Genomic DNA, 24441 nt, shown 5'->3' on the forward strand with positions numbered 1-24441 from the left:
CGTGTTTGTGAAATTGTGAACTGTCAACTGGAGCGAATGACGGATGAATGACATAAACAAGTATTTTTGTTAAAACGTTGCAATTTTATATTTATACAATTAAATGTAATGCCATCGACCATGTTTTATATTTATTATTTTTACTTGAAAGTGTATTTTATGTGAAAATGGCAATAGCACCAGAGGACGTTTTTACCATATTTACATTTTATTGTGGAGGCAGTAGCCTCTAAATAAAGGTCGCCTCCATGTTTGTGAAATTGTGGACTGTCAACTGGAGTGAACAACGGATGAATAATGTAAACAAGTATTTTTGTTAAAACATTGCAATTTTATATTTATACAATTGTATCAATAATCTTGTCAAGGTATATGTCCACTTGTAATGAAATATTCAGCGATTTCATTCCAAATTGCTTGGGCATTTCAAGAACATTTTCTTGGCATGTTCTTCAAACTGCACAATGAAGGTTGCTTTATTTCCCTTTGCCAGGCTCTTTCAACTAATGTACATACTGAATACACTGTCAAAAGTTTTTCTAGAGATGCAAATGTTTAGATTTTCTACTGTCTCAAAAAGTAATGCAAATAAATAATCATCAAATATGTCTGGCTTTCTTTGGCTCCAGAAGCACGAGTTTTCTCAAGACCCTTTACACAGAGGTAAGAATTCCAAAAGCATTTTCCACTACTTGCTGGGCTCTTGACAGATGATAATTGTATATTCTTTTGACCCTTTTTTACAGATGCCAGAATAAGGTTTCATTATATTCTCATGCAAAGCAAATTCTTCATCACCCAAAATAATGTAAGATATAACCTGTTCATACCAAGGAAGTGGTATTAGTTCAGGTATGTTAAGGGAGTTTTTATGTATAGGTATCCCTCATATAACACAGTAGTTACGTTCTGGAAAAGTGCCATGTTATGTAAATCCATGCTATAAGAAACAAAGAACTAATGCAAACACATAGGGTTAGGGTTAGGTTCCAAAAGTTACCAAAAGTATACTATTCTTTTTTGTTACTAAAAGGAATATATTTATTAAAGCAATCAATAATTTATTTCCAATCAATAATTAACTAACAATTACAATTAAAACTATTGTATTACATGTTAATATTAACTTTAATTAAATGAGAACAAGTATCTACATACAATCATGGAACACCGGGGATGTAAATCACACTTTCGGGAACCTCTTGCCGGTTTTTTGTTTTGTGTCCAACACTGGCAAGAGGTTCCCGAAAGTGTGGTTTAAATGAGAACATTTTCTTTTTATGAAGTATCATCGTCATCTGAGTTTTTTTGTCAATCTTTATTAATTGGCAGCATCTTAATTGTTTAAATTTTATCATAAAAATTTTTTACAAATGACAAAATAAAAATATGTTTTTAATGACAAATTTGTTCTAGTGAGCTGCATTTGTTCAGTTGAGTACAGAATGAATCTTTTTCCAGAATTTGTGTTCAAATACCATATTGTTAGAGTTGGAAACAGTTTGAGTATTGAGATACTGCTGTATTTCATTTGTCATTATTATGAATGATTACCTATCTATGGTTAAAAAACAGTTTTATAACACTTACCTAAAAATGTTTAAATGAACTTTACTAAATACCAAGATTAATGTATAAAAAACAAAACACAAGAAAGTCTTAAAGGCTAAAGTCTGAAAGCAATGATGATGACATCTGGTTTTTAAGAAAGCTAGAAAAGGAAGAATAAATTGTACTGTCAGTTTTCATTAAATTAAACCTGACAAAAGGCACAAAGCATATTGAAAATTTCAATTTTCTAAAATCCGTGGGCAAATTTGAGCTGACACGCAAGATTACTTGAATAAAAAAAAATATTGAATAACAGAGTTTGCACTTAAAAATTGTGAAATTTTGTGCAGAGGATTTCCCAAATTCTCTGCACAAAATTGTTGGAATAAAACTTGCACCAAATTGTTGGAATAAAACTATATTGTACGGGGAGTTTTGAACCATGTTATAGTGAAACCATTTTGTAGAAATGTTGTGTTGTACAAGGGATAGCTGCATTTTTTCCACAATACACTGTTTTTAAATATGCTGCCATCTAATATGTGACCTTGTAAACTTAGATTGGCAAACAAGAAATTATAATAAGCATTTACAAGCACAAATAGGACAATGCTAAAGAAGAATTTGTAGTTAAAACGTTCACTGCCACTGTTTATTAGCACCTGCAGCATTATATGTTTACCATCTACAGTAGCTAAGCAATGAAGGTAATTCCAGAATTCTTCAAATTTCTTTGAATATTGTAACCATTCTCCTGGAATGTTGGGCATCTGCAAAATGACAAAGGATTTACAATTATCTAAAATCATACCAGTACACCAAACAACAAAAATATTTAATACAAGAAACATTTTTGTTTGATACAGATGAAAATGTTCTTTATATTAAATAATTTTATTGTTTGTTTAACTGGTTTGGTGCACTGGTAGGACTTGCAATTTAATAGTTTTTAGAAGTTATAAAACTAATATCATGCAATACAAAAAAAAATTTGTGGATATAAGTTATTTTTTGAGAACTAAATTCAATAAAAAATTTTATTTTGATTTATTTAAAATTATAGTTCCTACTAGCCTTAATTTTGTACTGTCTATGGATTTTATTTAATTTCAGGTTCCCAATGAAGAAGGATTACGAGATTCTTCGCATCTTTCTTTAGATGAAACGAATTCAAAACAAGATCATTCATCCCATGAGAGCATTAAGCACTCTACTTCCACAAATAAAGGAGTCCACAATTTGTCCAAATGAAAAGGTTTTTTTCTAAAGAAACTTAATACAAAACTAAAGAAGAAAGTGGATCTGAGGCTAACTCAGGCTTATAATATTTTGGATAGGGTCACAAATGTACCTTACAATGAATGTACAACATTGAGGAACATATTTTTACTAAGCTCTGAAAATTTAATGTGCGACAGAAGTATTTTAGTACACAGGATCAACAATTTGATTTTTGATGCAGAGATGAATCTATATTCTCAGCAGCAGTACATCTACAACAGTGCAACAAGTAGTGCATCTTTAAAATAGCCCTAGTTCAATTCTAAGCTGTTCTGAGCAGTTTTGCACATTTCTGCTCTGTCTTGATCTGATCATTGCTGTGTGGAACAAAGTTGCACAGTTGGTCTGAATGTGGCTTTAGAAAATATTTTGTCTGCTTTTCTATGAAAATCACCCATGTAGAATTTTCAATAAAATTTTCATTGGTCTAAGATCTACAACACTTGCCCAATGTTGTTAATCTACTGTTGAGTCAACAATGACTTATAATTAGGATGTAATTTTGGACCAAAAGTTGACAGTAATGTTGGCTTAGCAATTGAAATCAAATTGGCAACAATGAACTTGGTGATTAATGCCAATGTTAAACCAACAATTTCAGTCAACGTAGGTGCTTTGTTGTCAATGAACAATGGTGCAAGATCAGTAATGAATATTGGTATTGTACAAAATAACATGTATGATATTTTTTCTTTTTATATTGTCTATTTGGACCTTTTTTTCATAAATAGGACTTATAGTTTCTGATTAGCAAAGAGAAGAAGTCTTAGTCAAAAGGTAAAACAAAATATTTTTATTTTCATCTGCTAATCAGAAACTACACCAGTATAATAAGACTTATTTATAAACAAGGTCCAAGTATACAATATAAAAAGAAAGAAATAAAACATTAAGGACATAGAACTATCATGCATGTTAATTTTTTTTACCTCTATCTCAACATAAACAACTATCCAATACTTTTGTATTACTAAACAATCTGCCAGATTTATGAGGAGCAAGAGAAAGTTTTATTTATAGTTATATTTAGTTACTTTATTGGGCTGCAATTTTAAAAAATTGCAGATATATAAATTTCCATTGGTGCTGTCTGTCTGTGCCCTTCCTTAATCTTGAGAATGGAGTTAGATGAAAGTTGAGACCAGATATGGAAAGTTGAGGGGCAGGAGGCCTTGATTAACTATATATGAACATCTGTTTTGGACCGAAAGTCATGTTATTTCAATTCAAAATTTTCTCATGAATGGAGTTAGGTGAAAGGATGACTCTGTTATAAATAGGAAAAGTATGATGTACAGAGACAAGACACTATTAAAATTGAGAGCATTATGATAATGTCACAAAAAATAATTGCTTGTTTATTTTTATTTTTTTCAATTATTTTGAGTATTGGGGGATTGAGTTATGTTAAACTTCAACTATCTCAACACTTTTCACCTAGTACTTCATTTGCATAATTTCATACCAATGTATGAATAATGAATAGAATTGCATCCTATTAAATTAAAGTGTAAATATGATTAAAATGTAAAATAACCTATGTTATTTTTGTTACCTGATATTAGTAGAATCATGAAAGATACATTTTATTTTTTGTAAGCATATTCGGTATGCAAATTTGTATAAAAGACTGTTGGCTATTTTTACTTGATTAAAACAATTGAACCTATTACCAAAGTTGGTGCAGTACTGAATTTTATATTTGGGCACCATGGGCATTGTTTCCTTTACATAATTTAGGAATATGGGTCTCCTGAGACTTCATTGTTGTGAAATGGAAGAAAATTGTTTACGTAATTATTCTACAGGTATGTTTTGTATCTCAATTAGTTTTTATTTCTTATCATTTAACAGGAATGATTTCTGCTGTAATGATTTTGTGTTTTTTAACTTCAGGTTTTGTTAATTTTAACTGAAATGGCATGTGTCATTTAGCATCTAGGTCAACTAAATTAGTAGGTTATCAATAATCCTGTTTGCTAATTCATAAACAATGTATTTCTCCAGAAGCAACATAAACTGGATGTGATGATGTAAAATATAACTGAATAATCAGCATTTGGTTAGCTGTACAAAAACATATTTTAGCTATCTGCAAAATAGTTTTAGATTGAGGTTTGCTACTGTAATGAAGCATACAAAATAAAATATTTTTTACAGATGTTTTCCTATTAAATCCTGTATTTGCTTTATTGACACTTAAAAATTTCTTTTAGTAACAGGCTCAAAACATTGCTGGACACACTGTGGGATTTGTGTGGGCAATTGTTATGGCTCTTCCAACAAGGTTACTAAACTGCTAGATCTGGAATTTTACCATGTAGAATAATGACCATTTAAATTCTTCTCTAAATAAATGGGGAGGAAAAAATGTTTCATAGAATGTTAAAGATGACAAAAACTTACAAAAATTAGTAAAACAAGTCTGCTTCAAATATACAATAGTTTAATAGGAAAATAGGAACAATAGTTTAATTCAAAGAATTAAATTCAACAATTAATTTTCAAAATTTAATTGTAAGAAACACAATATTGCTAATAAAATTCAAGAAGTATTCAAAGAAGCATTATAAAAATGTACAGTGGGTGATCAGTTAACGAACATAATCTGTTCCAAGACTTTGTTTGCTATCGAAATTATTTGTTAACCGATTATCGATTCATTGTAGGTTTTATGGGAATTTGATTAATTCATTCTGGAGACGCCAAAAATAAAAATATATACAGTCAAACCTGTTTTTATGCGGGGGATAGGGACCGCATTAAAAAAAACGCATTAAAAAAAATCTCACGAAACTTCACGAATGGCTGTAAATAATAGTTTTCGCGACACAATTAAAAAATATTTTTTTATGCGGTCAACAGGGACCGCATAAAAAAAGTCTCACATAGAAAATAACTCAAAACCGTACGAAATAGAATTTATTGACAACAGATGTCAGCACTTGACTGCATCGTCTGGTCTATCGTCTGTTTTACATATTTTTGTCCAGGTGGTGTTTTGTTGACTTAAAAAGTAAATTATTTCATTTTTTGCATATTCATGCAATAATATTACTATAATAAGTGCATTTATGCTATAATAAGTTTATTTAGCTATAATAAGTCAACGTAAGACATGACGAATCGCACGAGACTAGTCGCCAACTATACCGCACAAATTAAAAATTCGCATTAAAAAAATCGCACAAATAAAAATTGCACATAAAAAGAGCGCATAAAAACAGGTTTGACTGTACTTTCTTACTACGTTTATTTATATATAATAATAAAAATGCATACATACATACACAGCCTTGCATTTTTATTAGTCATGTTTTTCCATTTGTGGGGGTTAAACAATCAGTCTAATGTCAATTACTTTTCTATTTTTTTCAGGATTTTTCAGAAGTAATTAGTAGCATTGTAATTAAGTAAAAATTAAATACAGAAACACGGCCGGCATTATTCACATTTAATAAATATTTATATAAATATTTAAACATTTAAATAAATATTTATTAAGCATTGTAATTGTAGAAATTCCCAAGCCTATTAACCTTAACCTGGTTTGGATGCCATTCTAAGACGTTGTTCTGACATCTTCCCACTTCTTTAAAATTGTTTAATAGCAGATATGGGCATTAATCTTCTTTCTCAGAAGAAAATATATCTCGCCGAGTTTCTTGGTGTTCTTCATTCAAGAGTTCTTGGCGTTCTTCTGTCGTCAGATCAGTTTCAGGTTTCATTATGAGCTTCTCAATCTTTATTTTCTCAGATGTCATTTCTATTACTCCTTTAGCTGCTCGAGTCTTCTTGATTATACTGTATCTTTTGTAGATAAGATTGAACTGCGGCCTACTGTAGACCTGTTCAAGCCATACTGCCCAGTAACATCAGACATCTTCCTACTCTCTACCTATGCTATTGTAATCTCATCTTTCAAAAATAAAAACTGACACAAAATTTAATGAGTGCCCACCTGACAGTCTCACGAATGCTATAAAAGAATTGTTTCTGCCAGAAAAATAAAAGACTGTAATTACAAGAGAGAGTTTCAAAGTTCAGAGGAATACTATCAGATCAATATATACCAGGTTGAGCGTCAATGTCGAGGTTTCCCAAGCTCTGAAAAGTTTCAAATTGTTGCCTAAAGACAAGGGAAGGCCATTCATTATTTTACGTTGTTTCTTCTTGTTTGTTCTGTGAGGTGTTCATTATCCAAATGTGTTCATTATCTGAACATAAAAATTTTTAGCAAAAGTGTTCTTTATCCTATTTGTTCATTAACCAAACTGTTCATTAACCAATCACCAACTGCATTAAGATTTCATAGCAAAATATTGAAGCAAGAGTACTTACAGGATTTTGTCTCAGGGAAGGATATACCACTGTGATTAAAAGGTATCAGAATGGTTCATTTAAACTGCACACATGCAAGAGGATACAGTTGTTGATTTTTGTCATTTGGTATGACTTTCATCAACATCTAGCAGCGATCTGTATGTTAGTCTGTTTTGGTTTGCAAATTAACACTTGTCTTGTGTATAAAGAATTTCTGACCCAGCAATCTTTCTAAATGTCTAGTCACCAACCAATGCTGAATTATCGGGCTAGAAATGGCTATAGCAATATTAATGATTTTAATTATCTTAAAATTATTAATATTGCTATAGCTGTTTCTAGCCTGATAATTCGGCATTGGTTGGTGTCTTTATATAACTGGTTAGTTGTTGTTTATTTATAAATGTCTAGTGTAATTGATCAAAGAATGTGCATTAAATTTTGTTTTTCAACAGAATTACTGCTACAAAAATGTTAGAAATGTTGCAAAAAGCCTTTGGTGATGAAAGTCTTTCAAAAACAGGAGCTTTTTGAGTGATACAAGAGGTTCAAGGAAGGCAGAAAATGTGTCGAAGACAAACCATGCTCTTGCAGACCATTCACATTAACTGATGAGCAGTGTCACTCAACTCAGAGATCTGATGTTCAATGATTGTCATTTAACAATTAGGGACAATATTGAACATGTTCCAGTATCATTTGTATCTTGTCAAGAAGTTTAAAAGATCATTTGGGTTTGACGCACATTGCTTCTCAAGTCATACAAAAATGTTGAATTTTTTTCCAAAAACAATGTTTTTGAATGGCTGAGGAAATGTTTTCTTCAGGAAAATTGTTGTTAAAATGCATCATTACAGGTGATGAAACATATATCTACACTTTTGATACCAAAACAGCTCAACAATTAAGTGAATGATGCTCGAAAGATGAAACAAGATCAAAAAGACTGTCAAAGTCAGTCAAAAATCAAGGTCATGTTGACTGTTTTTTTTATTGTTGTGGTGTTATGCATAACAAATTCCTTCAGACTGACCAAACTGTTAACAAAGAATATTATTTCAGTGTTTTGCATTGTTTACATGAAGCAATTTGCAGAAAACTACTCGATTTTTGGTGAGAAAATTCGTGGATTTTTCACCATGATAATGCACCTGCTCACAATTCTCTTGTTGTTGGTGAAATTTTGGCTAAAAATTCAACAAATATGGTTTCACAAGCTCCATATTATGGCACTGTGTGGCTTTTTCCCATTTCCTCAACTAAAATTTCTGCTTTGTGGTCATCATTTTAAGTCGATCAATGCCATAAAACAAAATTTGCTACAAGCCCAAAAGGGGTTTCACGAAAATGACTTAAGAGCACATTTCAAGGATTGGAAAAAATGTTGGCATAAGTGCATTGCGGTGGGAGGGGATTACTTGAAGGGGATGAAATAAACTTTTGATGAATAAATTCAAATCTTATGTTTTATTGAACCATTCCTCATAACTTTTTTTATGACAGGGGTGTATGATTCAGATTGAATAACCAATCAGTTGATTCACTAAAATTATATTCCTTAAACATATTTGTTTCTACTTATACTATCTTCATGAAAATGAATAATAAACATAGATAAAAAACAAGTGAAAACTCCAACTAACGTTTCTTATAAAATGTGATTTTTCAAACAATACAGTACCTGTACATGGCATAAAAGAGAACTAGAGGGGTCATCTCATTATGCATGAACTGTAGTTACCTCAATATAATGACTACTAAAATAAATTTATTCATATAAAAATACCATTGCTTTATAAAATTGTTACTTGAAAAAAGCAGAGAAGAAAAAAGAAAGATTAAAGCAAATCTTGAGAAAAGAAATTGCTCATAATGATGCACTTGGAACCAAATTATGGTGTGATAATGAAACATCGAAAAACGAACATTTTCGAACCCCTTCTGGGCTCTGCATCAAGAAATTGCTCTTTTTGGCTTTCCCTATGGGTATAGTTGCATTGAAATATTAGAATTACATCTTGGAGAGAGTTATCAGAAAATATTTTCAGATGTTAGGTGAAACTTTTATGTAAGGAAATTCTAAATAAGAAAAATGTGATATCCTCTTGATCATATGGAAATAAATAATAAAAAATGAAAGTAGTTGTAGTTATAACTTGTGATTGGAATCTTTACGAAAAAAAAACTTAATTAAATCAAATCACTGCATCTTCCAATTTGTTTATACAAATGATATTACATTATTTATATTTATAACAAAGTTTTAAATTTCTACATTTTTTTTAATCTTATATACAAGATGAACCATTTTAATCAATTCAGTGGAATAACTAAAAAAACTACATATTCTACAAAAAAAATCATTGAACCAGTTATGTTAGACTTTGAGGGGGCCACAATTGGTTTCATCATAGATGGCTTTACAATAGGTGAAAATGGGACCAACTTTTATTTTCTTAACTGGAAACACCCAGATTTTATTGCATATTCTGATTCTACATCAAAAATAAACAAACTTTTCTCTAAAACATTTTTTTTGAAAGATGCACTTATTGGAAGATACAAGCATTTGAAGTTTTATGCCGCCACTACTCCACACATGCATCTGTGGATGCATAAATTTTGTTAAAAAGAAAGGAAGAAACATGCTAAAAAACCATTCGGAGATTATCATTATTTATTGGAATAATTTTTTTTTTCAAATAATGAACTAATACAAAAACTCTGGCCAAAACTTGAGACCATCTTAATTTTACTCAATACATTTATGATTTGAATTAAACTTTTAGCAGAATGCTTAATGAACTTGAGAGTCTATGTCAGTTTTATCCTATGGCAAATGATGTTCAAAGACATCTCCATTTTTTTGAATGCATAAGTCAGTTCTTTATTGGAAATGTCTTACAGTTTGTAATAAAATATTTTGAAGTATGTTTGCACAAGCTGTTTGAATTTTTTCAATCATAATTATGTTTGCTAGTTGTTGGTTCCTTTTCGTAAACAATATTCTTTAAATATCCCCACAAATAAAAGTTGGGTGAAGTCCAGTGATCGTGTGAGCCATTGTATCGGTCCATGTTGTCCAATCTACCTTCTATAAAGTGCTGTTTAAACAATTCACTACAGTTTGTGCATTTAAAGATTTTTAGCATTTTTTTCCTTTACTTTTCAGCAAAATGCACACAAATCCACAGACATACATGCACATTTACAATACTGTGCAGTTTAAAAATGCTTGAAGTATAGATGGAAATTGTTTCGTGCACTTTGAAAAAGTTGTTTCCGAATTCTGACTTTGTTGAATAAAGTTAAAATGAGATTCTAACTTTTGAGATAACTATGGCAGTGTCGTGATTACCTTACAATCTCATTTCTTATTTTTCTCATTTTTCATTTATGAAAAAGAATTCTATTATGCTTTTGTAAAAATGAACAAAAAATTATGATCTTGATCTTAACTTTGATCAGTTAACAAGAGTTATGGTTGGATCTAATGAAAATTTAACAATAATAAAAGTTTATTAGCATCTAAGAAAGATTGATGGGATTGGAAAAATGAGACTGCTTATCTGAATCACTAGTTAGTGAGGTTTAATACATTGAATTACTGTATATATCATCTACCAGTGTGTATATATATATATACACCCTGTATGCATTTTTATATGAGTACCTTGGACCTTTACTTAATATATCATTTTTCCAAGTGATGTTGGGTTCATCAGCTAGTGTTAAATAAGTTTTTAAAGAATTTATTTAATATAATAGATATGAAGAATGAAGTGGTTTATATAGACATAATACAATAATTCTGAAAAATATTATATTATGATTATATAAACCACTTTATTCTTCATCGATACACAACTTGAACCGACTGTTTTGTAGTCTGGAAGAACCTGTGCTCAAGTTATGCATATGATTCCCTACAGTAAGTGTAGTATACACAAGATTTGCTAATTATCATTAGAATTATAAACACAATAAAATATTTTTACTGTATTCAATAGAAACAGCATTATGTTGTCAGAAATTATAATTAGATGGGGATGACCAGATTTCCCTGATTTCTAAGGACTGTTCCCAGTTTTTCCTGTTTTTAATATTTGATTGTAGAATCAGTCTTTCAATAGAGCAATTTTGTTAACACATCAATGTAATATCACAAATTTACATATCAATAAATAAATAAATAAATAAATTTTAAAATTAACTATATTTCAATCAGTTTAGCCCTCATTTGCCTTATTCCAAAATGAGTACCTGGTTAAATTGTAAGTGATAATGGCCTGCTTAAGTTAAAACTAAATTTTGATTAATAGAAGAATGTTATATATAAACAACAATCCACAAACTCAATTTTTGTTTAAAGCCAGATGATCTGCCAAGTTATAATGCTATTATTAGGCAGAGTTAATAATTAGATATGAAGTAATTTGTCTAGAGGTAGACAGTTAGGCTGTCATCTTGTGATAATTTGGTTAATGTAACCCTTGGTGCCAAGATGGTAGCTCGTCTCTGATTCCAGCAAGGAAACAGTGGGATGTATGTTCTAACCTAACCTATTCTAATAATTTGGTTGCTAATAATTATGGTAATTTATTAGAATAGGTTAGGTTAGGTTAGAACGTGCATTCCACTGTTTCCTTGCTGAAATCAGAGACAAGCCTGCCATCTTAGCACCAAGAGTTACATTAACGATAATTTTAATAATTATAAAAACTGGCAAAGAATGCCTAGCATTACCTGGAACTCTGGGAGAGAGTTGAGTTGTCCTTGTTATAAGATAGCATATGTTTTCCACAGGGTGATTAGAAAGTAGCTAAGAAAAATTCGATCCAAATCAAAGAGTTTGACAATTTAACAGGGGGATGAAATTAGGGAAGGTGCAAGTGTTGAGTTTGAAAGTAATACATAATTTTTGGAAGACTGTAGAAAGTAACTATACAAAATTTGTCCAGATTGCTGAAAAGGTTTGGGAGTTGCAGTGTAAGCAGGGTAGTCATAAATTAAAAAGTGCCAAGACACTGGTTAGTGCCATGACACTTTTTTCTTTATGACTACCAGTGCGCTGGGTTTGAATTGCCACTGTCTATGTAGTTTTATATGAACAAAGAGCAACTTTTTAGTGCAAATATCTGCAAAACAATTTAAATATGCCAAAAATGACTTATATATATTTATAATCAGTGCAAAAGACTATACAAGAAGTAATTTTTTCCATTTTTTGGCTGAGGTCCACCCTAGACGTTCAAAAAGTATAAGGGCTTTGTTGTGCTTTAAAAAAATGTACCAGGGCATCACCCTGGTATGCCCTGACACAACTATAATGCTGGGGTAGTGGGATGAAATCAGAGAGATGAGTGAGGCGTCCAAGTTTTATGATAATCCATGTTTCCCATATGGTACCAGAGAGTAACCATGTGGTATTTGGTCCAGATTGGTTAAAGAGTTTGGAAGTTTGTAGATGTGTACTCCTGAAAAGAAATTGAAAGAATTCAATTTATGTAGGTCTATTTATGTATCTCAACACATAAGTCTAATTTTTAAATGCAGTAGGATTAATACTAAAACAATGAACACAGAAAAATACTATAGGCTTACAACAAAAGTTTATGAAAGTAAATTCACTCTTTATATAGTTGTAAGTATCTGATAACATGAGAATTATTATAAAAAACGAATGATCAAAACAATATAAACGAATCATATACTCAACTTCTTGAACTGCATGAATCAAAACCAAATTTGAAAATATAAGATGATGATAAGTTTAAACAAGCCCATCAGGTGGCAAAGGGGGTTGATCTCAAATGGAGCGGACAAACAATGATGCGAGACAAATGCCACAGTAAAGATATTGTTCTGGTGCATTTTCCTTTTTTAATATGAAAATAGTATTGGGTTGTTTGGAAAGTAATTTCGTTTTTTTGTTACTAGAGGAATTAGATGCATTTTTACCAGCCAATTTTATTTTAAACCACATTTTTATTATATACGTCAAGAGCTGACATTTTAAGACTTATTTGTAAAAAAATTTTGTTTGATTCTGTACAATTGTTTTTTTTTTTTTCGGTGACCCATCAAATATGCAAAATTGAAAGCATCATTTTCGGCACATTTTGCTTTTTTATAACTAAAAAATCAAAATGCTGTTCAAACAAGAAAAAAATTGTGATACATGTTTGGAGAAGATGTGTTGAGAGAAAGACAGTGCCAAAACTGGTTTACAAAATTGCATTCTGGCAATTTTGATATCAAAGATACACCACATTCTGGATGACCATTTGAAGCCAATGAAAACAAAATAAAGGTACTGATTGAAGCAATCTGCCGTATAACAACATGTGAAATCACTAAGAGATTAAATCTGTTAAATTGAACCGTTTATTATTACTTAAAACGAATTGGTTTCGTTGCAAAGCTCAATATATGGGTTCCACATGTTATTAAAGAGAGATGCTCTCTATGGTGGGATTTTAAAGAAATTTTTTTTGAGCTTTTACCAGACAATTTAACAATTGATTTGAAAGTGTACTGCCATTGAGTAAACAAATTGAGTAATATCATCAAACAGAAAAGGCCAGAATTGATCAACACAGTGTAGTGTTTTACCATGATAATGCCAAATTTCACACAAGTTTGGTAACTGGTCAGAAACTGTTATAGCTTAGATGGGATGTGTTATCACACCAACCATATTCGCCAGATCGGGCACACTCAGATTATTACTTGTTCCAGTTTATACAAATTTTTTTAACTGTAAGACATTTACTTGAAATGACAATGTCAAAAATCACTTAGATCAGTTTTTTGTAAACAATGATCAAAATTTTTATGAATGTGAAATCATGTTACTACCAGAAACAATGACAACAGGTATTTGACCAAAATGGTCAATATATAATTCAATAAAATATTTATTTATTATAAGAATATTGCATTTTATTTTTCTATGGAAAAAACGAAATTACTTTCTGAACAACCCAATATATAGCCTATGTTCATCTGGAAGGAATAAGCTTTCCAGTAGCAAAAGAATTTTAAAAATTGGTTTAGTAGATTCTGAGATTACCTCTGGCAAACAAACAAACATTCTCACTTTATATATTAGTATAGATTAATTTTAACATAGACTTTCTGGAAGAAAAGAATCTACCTGGAGCAGGACTCAAACTTGCAACTTCTGCTTACTGTGCAGATGCATTGTTGCTTATGCTACCCGGACCACCGTCCGATCTTAAGCCACAGACTTAAGCACCCATGGCTTAAGTTGCCCCCAGCTGGTGCCACAAGTGACTCATATGATTATTTCTAAATTAATAGTTCTGGAAGCAAAGATCGAAAAGACATCCAGGTAGCATGACTGGCAACACATCTGTATGGTAAACAGAAGTTGTGTATTCGAGCCCACTTCAGGACAATTCTTTTCTTCCAGAAAGTCTAAATTAAAATTATTAGAAGATGGCATAACTGCTTATGTCTAGACAAATTACTTCATATCTGATTATTAACATAACCTAATTATAGCCTGATAATTTAGCAGATTGTCTGGCTTTAATCAAGAATGTTACTATTGTCCTTTAAAAAAAATTCAATATATGTTGTAATTGTTTTCTTTAAAATACTGTATATATCTACAAAACAACACAAACAAACAATACAAAAAGTAGAAACAAAAATCTGAACAACAATGGCTTTTATATTTTTAATTATTTAAATCGATCTCGGTTACAAATTATTTTTCTTGTTTTGAGTAATTACTAAAAAAGATTGATATAATCAAAACAACAAAATCAGTTTTTCTTTCATATATATTAATTTAAACTTTAATTTGGTAAATGATTGTAGCTAATAAATGAAACATTTTAGGACATTAAATGAATCTATCAAACAGTGTCATATTAAAGAATTTTTTCTTGTACCAACTGATTGTATTTTTCATTAAAAATCTTGAAACAATATTTCCTAATAACTGGATAGAATAGTATATATAGACAAAAACCAAAAAATCCAGCAAAAAATAAACTTTAGTTAGATAAATAAATGGAAATCCTTGTATGAAATTTCCTTTTGATCCCACTTACAAACTATTGCTCAGTGAAATGATGTCAGTCATTGCATATACATACCATCCAATACATTCATTTTTAAAAAGACGCTAATTTAACTTCCATATTTTATTCATTAACCTGAAGACAATTGAAAATTGTTGAAATTAAAGTTTATTTTTAGGTCTTTGTGTATATAATCTTGGAACAAAGATGATATCCATTTAACGAGTCAAAATACAGTATATTACTGCAGTTTTGAATAAGCATGAAGGTACTGATTTAGATCTGAAAGTGTTGTTCTTGACATCAGTTTGTCATCATAAAAGACTTTGAGACAAGAATGTATAATTTGAATGCCAATTTAAATAGTTTTGGCAAGTTTTATTTTTTGGGTGGTTTTTTAAAATGATAATATTTTATTACTTTATTAATAATTTAATTTTAGAACACTGTTTTTATTTAAAAAATAAAAAATATGAAAATTTTAAAGAAAATTTATAAATCATTGAAATTTGTTTTTTATGTTTGAATCAATTTTTATCTTTACATATATTTAAGTGATTGATCTGACAGTGAGATGTGCAATATCTTGAAAAATATTTAACTGCATTCCGACTCCATAAACTGTATAGCATTTCTTTTCTTTCAAAATTTCTGTTAAAGAATTGAAATAAAAATTAAATATTTTTGAATCTAAGATAAGTTTTGTATATGCTAATAATAATATAATAATATGACAGATTTTTTATCACTGAAACAATTATAATTAAATTATATTAGATTGAAATATAAAATTAAAATAGTTATCCTAGTAATTTTTTTCTACTTTTAGATATCTTCGGTACGGCAGCTATCCTGTGATATCTCCCGACAATGCTTCTTTTCCAGAAAATATGCTTATACCTATGGAACATCTATATTCTTTAGAAACGATATCTCATTTTCAGCCTAGGGAAATGTCAGAATTTCATCTAATGAATCCGTTGCCAGGAAGTTGGTATGCTGTGGCATTTATTCCTGACTGGAATCATGAAATAAAACAACAGGTAAGATATAAAAGGCATATTTTTAGTGATAAAAATATTATAGAATATATTAGAATGAAAAATTTACAAATTTTTAACATTTATTTTGAATTGTTAATATTGGATGGATTAAAGAGTCTCTTTCAAAGGATTTGTATCTTTGCAGAGTTTTGTTTTCATCATTGCATTTTTAATTGATTGAGTATATTAAAATTATCAAAGATTAAATGACTTATCCGCTTTCACTGAATCAATCAAGATACATCTTAAATGGATTTTACTTATTTTTAAGTGATTGTAAAGAAATGTATGCTAAAATTTGTAAATTATATTAAAGGTAAAAACATTTAATTGCATACTCAGTTGCATGTAAGTACTTAATTAATACTGTAGACTCCGCAAGCACGTGGTTTGCGGGTATGAAAGAAAGTGGAAATGAATAGTCGGTAGAAGCGTATAGATAAACAAACAAAGGTTTATTAATTACACACACAAAAAAAGGGGGATCGATCGCCTGATTTAAACAGGCAAACAGCGTTCTTAACAAAAATAAGGATGACAATAACACTATGATTACAACAGTAATTAATCACGAGACTAAAACTAATACGCGATTAAACCTTAAAAAACTATACAAACATTTACAAGATGGTAGATACCGTCGCCGTATTTCGTGGGACACGTTGTTACAAAATGGGATTCTTCTCACTGGTTCTTGTTTTTTCTCTTCCTGATCGGCTGCTCTGCTTCGAATCCTTTCTCTCGTCTCTTCACCGCTCCAGATCCCCGATCCAAGAAAAAGAAAGCCCCGACACGTCACCCGTTTTTATCTCCCACCATCCGGGAGCTTTTTCTTTTCCTCCCACGTGATCCTCCACATAGCCAATCAAAAACCGCGGCACAGCAATGACGACAACGGACGGTACAGTACACAACAAAATGGCTGTGCGTTACATCTAAAACCCGATACAAAAACATATACGCGACGCGATATAAACGAAAAAACAAACATATAAAATAGAACAATCGAACAAAAAAAAAAAATACATAAATATATACATATAGTTAATAGCGGCGAAGCGCTACAATACCCAGCTAGATCTTCTTAAAGTACACCAACATCTTATCTCACTGAGAATTGTAATGAACATTTTCAACCTGTTCTACAGAGCAGGTTGTTCCTGTAGAACAATTTGTTCCAATAAATAATTCTCAGTTAGATAAGATATTGTGCATATAAGTATTTGCCAAATCAGCACTTTCTTAACTTTTTTCAAGAATATCTAGGTTGATTCTTTGTAATATGCTACAAAGAATCTTTTAGGAAAATGTACAAATTGAATTAAATTTCAATTAACAGCACAGGAAGTGTTGTGGTTTGTATTACACTGTTACTACATTCATTTCTATAACCATCCTGATTGTGAGATAAGCAGGGGTTGGGTTAATCCCTTCTGACCACTTAATCTGCACAGGCTGGTAAAGCCTGACCTCGGAGTTGTCGGATGGCTAGGAGGGCAAAACGAGTGGGGAGTGCGTCGTTAAGTCGACGGATGTCCTTCTGGAAAAAGAGATCAACAGGTTGACAGGTTAACAAATAAAACATTTATTGGTTAGCTAGGGTTAACATACAAGATCGTTTACAAGGCTGCTCGGTTAAACGCAGTTAAATGCAAGTTATACAAAGGGAGGCTGTTAGCTATGCCTAATCCCGTTTCTGGGGAGAGAGAGTTCACAGATTGCTAACAAACAATACCTCTCTGCGGGAATGGATGGTATATATCAAAGTTCGTCGTATGGCAGACATTGATGGTATGGAAGAGTCTGTAGCTGTTGAATGTCTTCTCAGACGGGATCCAAGTCCATTGCATAGAGATTGACTGGCACAAATACAGAAATGAGTTCTGAGTGCAAACATGCGCTGACTTCCAGTAGCTCGCGCTTTTATAGCATTAGTGTGGGAAAGCAGTTTGTTGTTGACAATGACTTGCAATTCTTGACAAATAAGTGTCAACTTTCCCACCTAACTGTTGCTAGGTGGAGGAGACCTCTGCTCCCATACTCAGCAAGGAGTTTTTTCTAAGGGAGATGTTTACAACAATTTCAAACAACAAAAAAAAAGGAGGTTTCCTTTCATTAAAAATTCTCCCCTAAAAATCTGCGGTCTCACATGATATTCTTGAAAGAGAAACTAAGAAAGTACTGATTCTGCAAATACTTATTCTTTTAAGCAAAAGCATTTAATGTTGTTAAACTTTTCTCCAGATCAAAAATGGCATCTGAGTAATATTCCAAATTGCTAGTTGGAATATTACTCAGATCTTGTTATGATATAGAATATTACTGTATCATTTGTGTAATGTATTAAATTTTTAATGTAACTAAATAGAGCAATTAATATATATATTAAATAATGTCAGATCCAAAGTGGTACTCCTACAATCCATTCAAAAATTCTAAAATAATACATTCCAATTTAACACTTAATATCTCGTTTTTCAAAAATGAAACAAACTGCTTTAGCATTGTTCTGCATATTCTGATATGTTTGCTAATTCTGCACATTGAATCCACATTTGTGGAATCAAAGGCTAATGTTGGATTTTTTTTAACTCTTTCCACCCTGTAGGCACTGAGATGGCTTTTTTCGCAGGCCCATTATGGGTTTGGCTAGGCCCACAATGTTATGGCCAGATGGTGAGGGACAGGCCGATATATTTGGTTGGCTCCTGCCCTTCTGAAAAATTCCTGGGTATTTTTTGACTAGTCCTGATTAGATCCGGGTCCCCCAAAGCAGTAGGCTGCCAACTTGACTGCTTGACCATCCAGTTGTTAATGTTGTATTTATGTTAATGTTGCCAAGACAATTAGAGAGTTATTCATTTCTTTAACTGATGTTTCATAAAACAGATTTATAAATTGACTCCCTCTATAACTAAAATGTCTTTTACTAATTAAATTATATCTATCTAGATACATTAGTATACATCTGTTAATTATTTTTTCAAATAATTTTACAGAAATGGAACCAATTGTAATAGGTCTAAAATTTTACTTTCATATTTTTTATTCATAATTTTATCAACATTATTCAATAAGTTTTTTAGTAATTATTTTTTGAGTTTTTTTTGCATTTATTTTTTGTGTGAAACATAATTTTAAATTTAAAAATATTTATGTTTGGATATTGTATATTATATAATCTATGAGTTTTTATTACTTAGGGATTTTATTTTCTATACATATTACTTTGATATTAATCAAATGTTACTGAAGAAACATTTTTATTAAACAAAACGTACTCAGCGAATAATTAATTTATCACACTACACCTTTTTCAATAAAACTATTTTGGCAACACAAAAGGTGTAGTGTGATAAAAGAAACATTTTTAATTTAATGTGAATTTGATTCATCTGAATTAACAGTTACTTACTGTTTTTAAGCAATGAACTTAATTGTTATATATTTTCAATAACATTTAGTATTCACAAATGTTAATGTATGTGAATTCAGATCTTAAATTTAAAAGAAATTGATTTGTAATATCATAATTACTTAATCATAAATTAATGCTATTATTTTACATACAATAATAATAATTTTACAGGGAATTAGTCATAAATGTCGCTACAGTTTGGGCAGTATGGCATCTTGGAATCGTCGAACAGATATTCATCTTTTGAATCCTGGCGTCACCTTGAATATTTTGCCTGTATCTGTTATATCTTTATTCAAGTAAGTACAACTGCCTATTCATTTTTTTTAAATATTAAATTCATGTATAGCATAATTATATTAATTTCATTTTCATTTTCATTCTTTATAGTAATTTCCGGCTGTAGTTTAATATTTTTACTGTTTATTAATTTTTTGTTGAGTATACTGAATTGTCAAAAATTATAAATTTTTTATAAAATTGTTTAGAATGAAAAATTTCCAAAGTATTTATTAATTGTTGTAACATGCCAAAGAGGATAAGTCTAATTTAAATTATTTTAATGATTAATTCTTTCTAGCTTTATGATAACGTTTTTTAGTCATATAAATAGGAAAAGTTTTCCGGTTATTTCTTATTCATATGAAGATGAATTAAAATTATAAATTTATGCCAAATTTACAAAAGAAATGTTTTAGAAAAAATTAGCATATTCTTGGTTTTCAGCTGATGAGCAATTCACTGACAAATTCTGCTTTTGCTGCCTTCAGTCACAATAAGATATGAACATTCCAAATTGAAAAATATATGGTTGATTGATAAATAAAGTTTTCACTTTTATAAAATTAGTTTGAGAAGAGAGAATAATGTGACCAGTTTTAAAAAATATAAAAAGTCATTTATTTTAATCATACAATTTCATCATTTAGAGCAGTGTTTCCCAACCTTTTACAATTGGCAACACACTTTAAATTTAATTAAATTTCTGCGCCATCATAATTTTTAAAATAAAAATATTTAAAATTCTTTTCTAATTAAAACTGTGTCCATTTTATTTTTTATTTTTTTGCTAAAAATTGAAAATAAATTATATTTGATTTAAATAATTTTAATAATATGGAAGTTTAAACTTACCAAGACAAAAAAATCATCAAATTACAAATATACTACAAAATTAGAAAGACTGTTTGAATCAATTTGTAAAGAGCAATTGTGGGTATTTAAGTTGGTAAGTCGCAACATGTATAGATGCTCCAAAGAGTTGGTATGCCAACGTATGCAAGGACATTTACAACTTTTCTGAGAGTTTATGCTAATGCCACAAATTTTGCAGCAATCTACATTTTAGAGAATGTCTCCTTCTCCCTTTCATTGGCTGGTGATAAAAAGATGGAGGATAAATTAAATTTTATAAACGAGCTTGCTCAAAATTCTAAAAAGTGTTTAATATTTCCACAAAATATCAGAGACACTCTCGCAACACATGTTGGGAAACACTGATTTAGAGGGACACATTTTTCAAACATTCAATTTATTTAACAATTCAATTCATTATTTCACACATATAAATACTTTTATTTATTTATTTATTTTCAAATGACAACTTAAATTTTGCATTCAATGAAAAAAACTTTAATTTATGGGATTATCCAAAAAATCTGATAGTTTCAGATCTATGTTGTAATGATTATATGGAATAATTCATAATTTCAGGTTCTTAAGTTTCATTGCTGATTTTTTTTATTGCAATAAAGTTTTGCATTATCATTATCGTGGTGGGAGAAAAAGACAGTGCTTTGTGGCCTTATTCTGGAAATACATATTTCATTATTTCCTAATTTTGTTCAACAGTGTAGATCATCTACATAAGAATTACTTTAATCAGTCTAATTCAAAACATGATTATAATGTAACTATTCAAAGAGATAAAAAATCATTGGGATCGGGTAATATATCCTATTCTTTAATTTAAAACTCTAAAAATCTTTAGGTTAAAATTCAAGTAAAAACTACTCTTTTGTATCCGATTTCGAGTGAGTTAACATGCAAACAAATAAACAACGAAAGGTGCTATACTTCAAGAAACTTCTTATTTATTAACATCCCAAATGCATTTTGCAAAAGCCTCATCAGTGGGTAATTGAACCTTGGCAACTCCTGTTCCTTTTATACCGGGTAACTTTTTCCCAGCGTGCATCTATTTGCATACCGTCATTCTGGTTTATCAGATTTACATATTCTATTATACAGAAATGTTCTATTATTCTTCTTTTTAAACAATTTTCTTCTTTATAATAATGTAAAAATACTTTATAAAGAAGAAAATTGTTTAAAAAGAAGAATAATAGAACATTTCTGTATAATAGAATATGTAAATCTGATAAACCAGAATGACGGTATGCAAATAGATGCACGCTGGGAAAAAGTTACCCGGTATAAAAGGAACAGGAGTTGCCAAGGTTTAATTATCCACTGATGAGGCTTTTGCAAAATGCATTTGGGATGTTAATAAATAAGAAGTTTCTTGAAGTATAGCACCTTTCGTTGTTTATTTGTTTGCATGTTAACTCACTCAAAATCGGATACCAAAGAGTAGTTTTTACTTGAATTTTAACCTAAAGATTTTTAGAGTTTTAAATTAAAGAATTGGATGATTATAATGTATTTAACAAGTATGAAATGTTCATATATTTGTAAATAGAACATAGAATATTTTAATTTTTGTTTTTTCAATATTATAATATAATATTTGTAACTGTTGTGTGTTATAAAGATACTGCTAAATTGAGGTAACTAATAGTTCTAATTCAAAAGATGCATTTTGTCCATCACTAGCTCTTCATGCAGAACAAACTGTAATTGACTGTTGATTTTAGAATACTCTAAAGTATTCTATAATTCTATAATTTGCATTTATGATACATTTTATATAGAATAAAATTTAAAAATTAAATTAGAACTTAAAATTGAAAGTTGGGAAAAATATATTTAAAACTTAATGTTTGACTTTCTCTTGTGTTTTTAACAGCTCTCTTCAAGCTTTTCTAAATTCAAACACACAAAAAAAGTCATTTTTTCTTTAAAACAAATAAATATATTAATCATAAACATAAAATGGAAGAATACATCCACACATACAGTTAGCAATAGATCAGCCCTTGATTCAAAAAAGAAAAATGCAAATGTTTTGTTCTTCACAATGTTTTTTTTTTCTCAAACTTTTCTTGTCTGCTTTTTACTTCCTCTTTTTTTCATTGGGTATCATTTCTCATTCTTCTGACACTTAAAATTCAAAGCCTACATCACTTGGTTCCTATATACACATAAACTGGTGACATTTTGCACATAGATAATCTGGGCCATCATGCAATTTACATTCACAACAGACATGAATAAGAAATTATAAAAAATTATTCATATTTCTTTCAGCATGATTGTTTTTAGAAAGATTATTGAAGGCTTCATTAATACACACTTGTACTTTTCTTCTAAAGCTAATAAAATAAGAAAGACAGAACATTTAGAATATTATACTGTCACAGTCAAGTCTTTTATTTCAATGTTATGACATTATATACAGGATTTACACATATGCATAAGAGTTAAAAGATTACTTATGATGATGCAAATTTTAAGGGAGAAAGATTGAATCAATGATCAAGGTAAGCCAGGAATATACATGATCATACTGATAATTTCTACTGCATTGGATTCACATATAGGTCTTTATCTAAATAAATCAAAGAACATTATAGTTTAATAAATACAATGGCCAGAACAATAATAAAGTATAAAAATACAGTAGCTCCTTATTATATTGTGCTTGTAGGGAGACAGTTGAAATGATCAATATATGAGATGGCACAATATAATCAATGTGTTTATATATTTATGCCATTATAACAATTTGGATGACACAGAAATAATGTGATATATTCCAATGAGTGATATAGTGAGGCATGATATAACAATGGGCTACTGTATTTACAATTCTTTCTGAACTTCGTTAAGTCTTGCAAAGCATGTTTCACATTAGGTATGATTGTTTCAAGTTTAGGTGGAGGATTTGGCACAAACATGGGGCCAAGGGCCAAGTTTGGTGGCATCTCAGAGGAGAGAAGTCATCCCAGCATATCAGAGGGTGTAGATCAGAAGAAGGGGACGTTGGTAACATAGTATCCAGATGAGCTTGCTATGATACCTCTGTTTTAGTCTGGAAGTAACTCAGTCCACTAAGTCTATGACTCTTGCATTAATCTCAACTAACAAATTAGCCAAAAAATGAAAAACCGAATCCTCCAATCATATAAGGTCCCAAAGGAGAGCATATTTGCGGTATTGAACAGAAGGGATTGCTTTCCTTAAGCACACAAAATGCACTTTGGGAGTAGTGAAGTGCAACCAATGGATAGATGGATTATCATGGGGTAAATCAACATGGGGTAAATTCCTAATGTCTGACATTCCAATAGAAAATCAAGTTTAACATTGTTCCTATAAATCTTCAAAACCAACTTGCAATATGTCTTGGCTGGCATAGCCATTTAAAACTAATTCAGAGGTGCCATGCAAAGATAACAAACACACTCAAATAACCTTGAAAAACCAGCAAAAATTTAATAACTAAAATGCTTTTGGATGTTTTTAATGATCTTCCAGTACAATATGTAATGGAATGCCATAACTGTAGTTTGGATAATTATATTATCATCTTTTGTTATCTTTGCACGGCAGCTCTGAATTAGTTTTAAAGGGCTATTCCAGCCAA

General features: G+C 30.2%; 1 protein-coding gene across 3 annotated transcripts in view; it reads left to right on the plus strand.

Annotated features, from left to right (window-relative positions):
• Nucleotides 1-24441, plus strand: part of LOC136975645 (transmembrane protein 8B-like) — a 73857-nt gene that overhangs the window by 12220 nt on the left and 37196 nt on the right. Inside the window, exons 1-3 of one of the 3 annotated variants that reach the window (XM_067270734.1) lie at nucleotides 2746-3171; nucleotides 16042-16255; nucleotides 19845-19972. In XM_067270734.1, coding sequence (XP_067126835.1) covers nucleotides 16103-16255; nucleotides 19845-19972 — 281 coding nt within the window. In that variant the 5' untranslated portion in view covers nucleotides 2746-3171; nucleotides 16042-16102. Of the gene's footprint in view, nucleotides 1-2745; nucleotides 3172-16041; nucleotides 16256-19844; nucleotides 19973-24441 lie in introns of those variants that run through there. The other 2 variants (XM_067270735.1, XM_067270733.1) reach the window with 2 other exon arrangements.

The sequence above is a fragment of the Centruroides vittatus genome, unplaced genomic scaffold, assembly GCF_030686945.1.
Source record: "Centruroides vittatus isolate TY-2023 unplaced genomic scaffold, ASM3068694v2 contig_377, whole genome shotgun sequence".
In the NCBI taxonomy this organism is placed as follows: Eukaryota; Metazoa; Arthropoda; class Arachnida; order Scorpiones; family Buthidae; genus Centruroides; species Centruroides vittatus.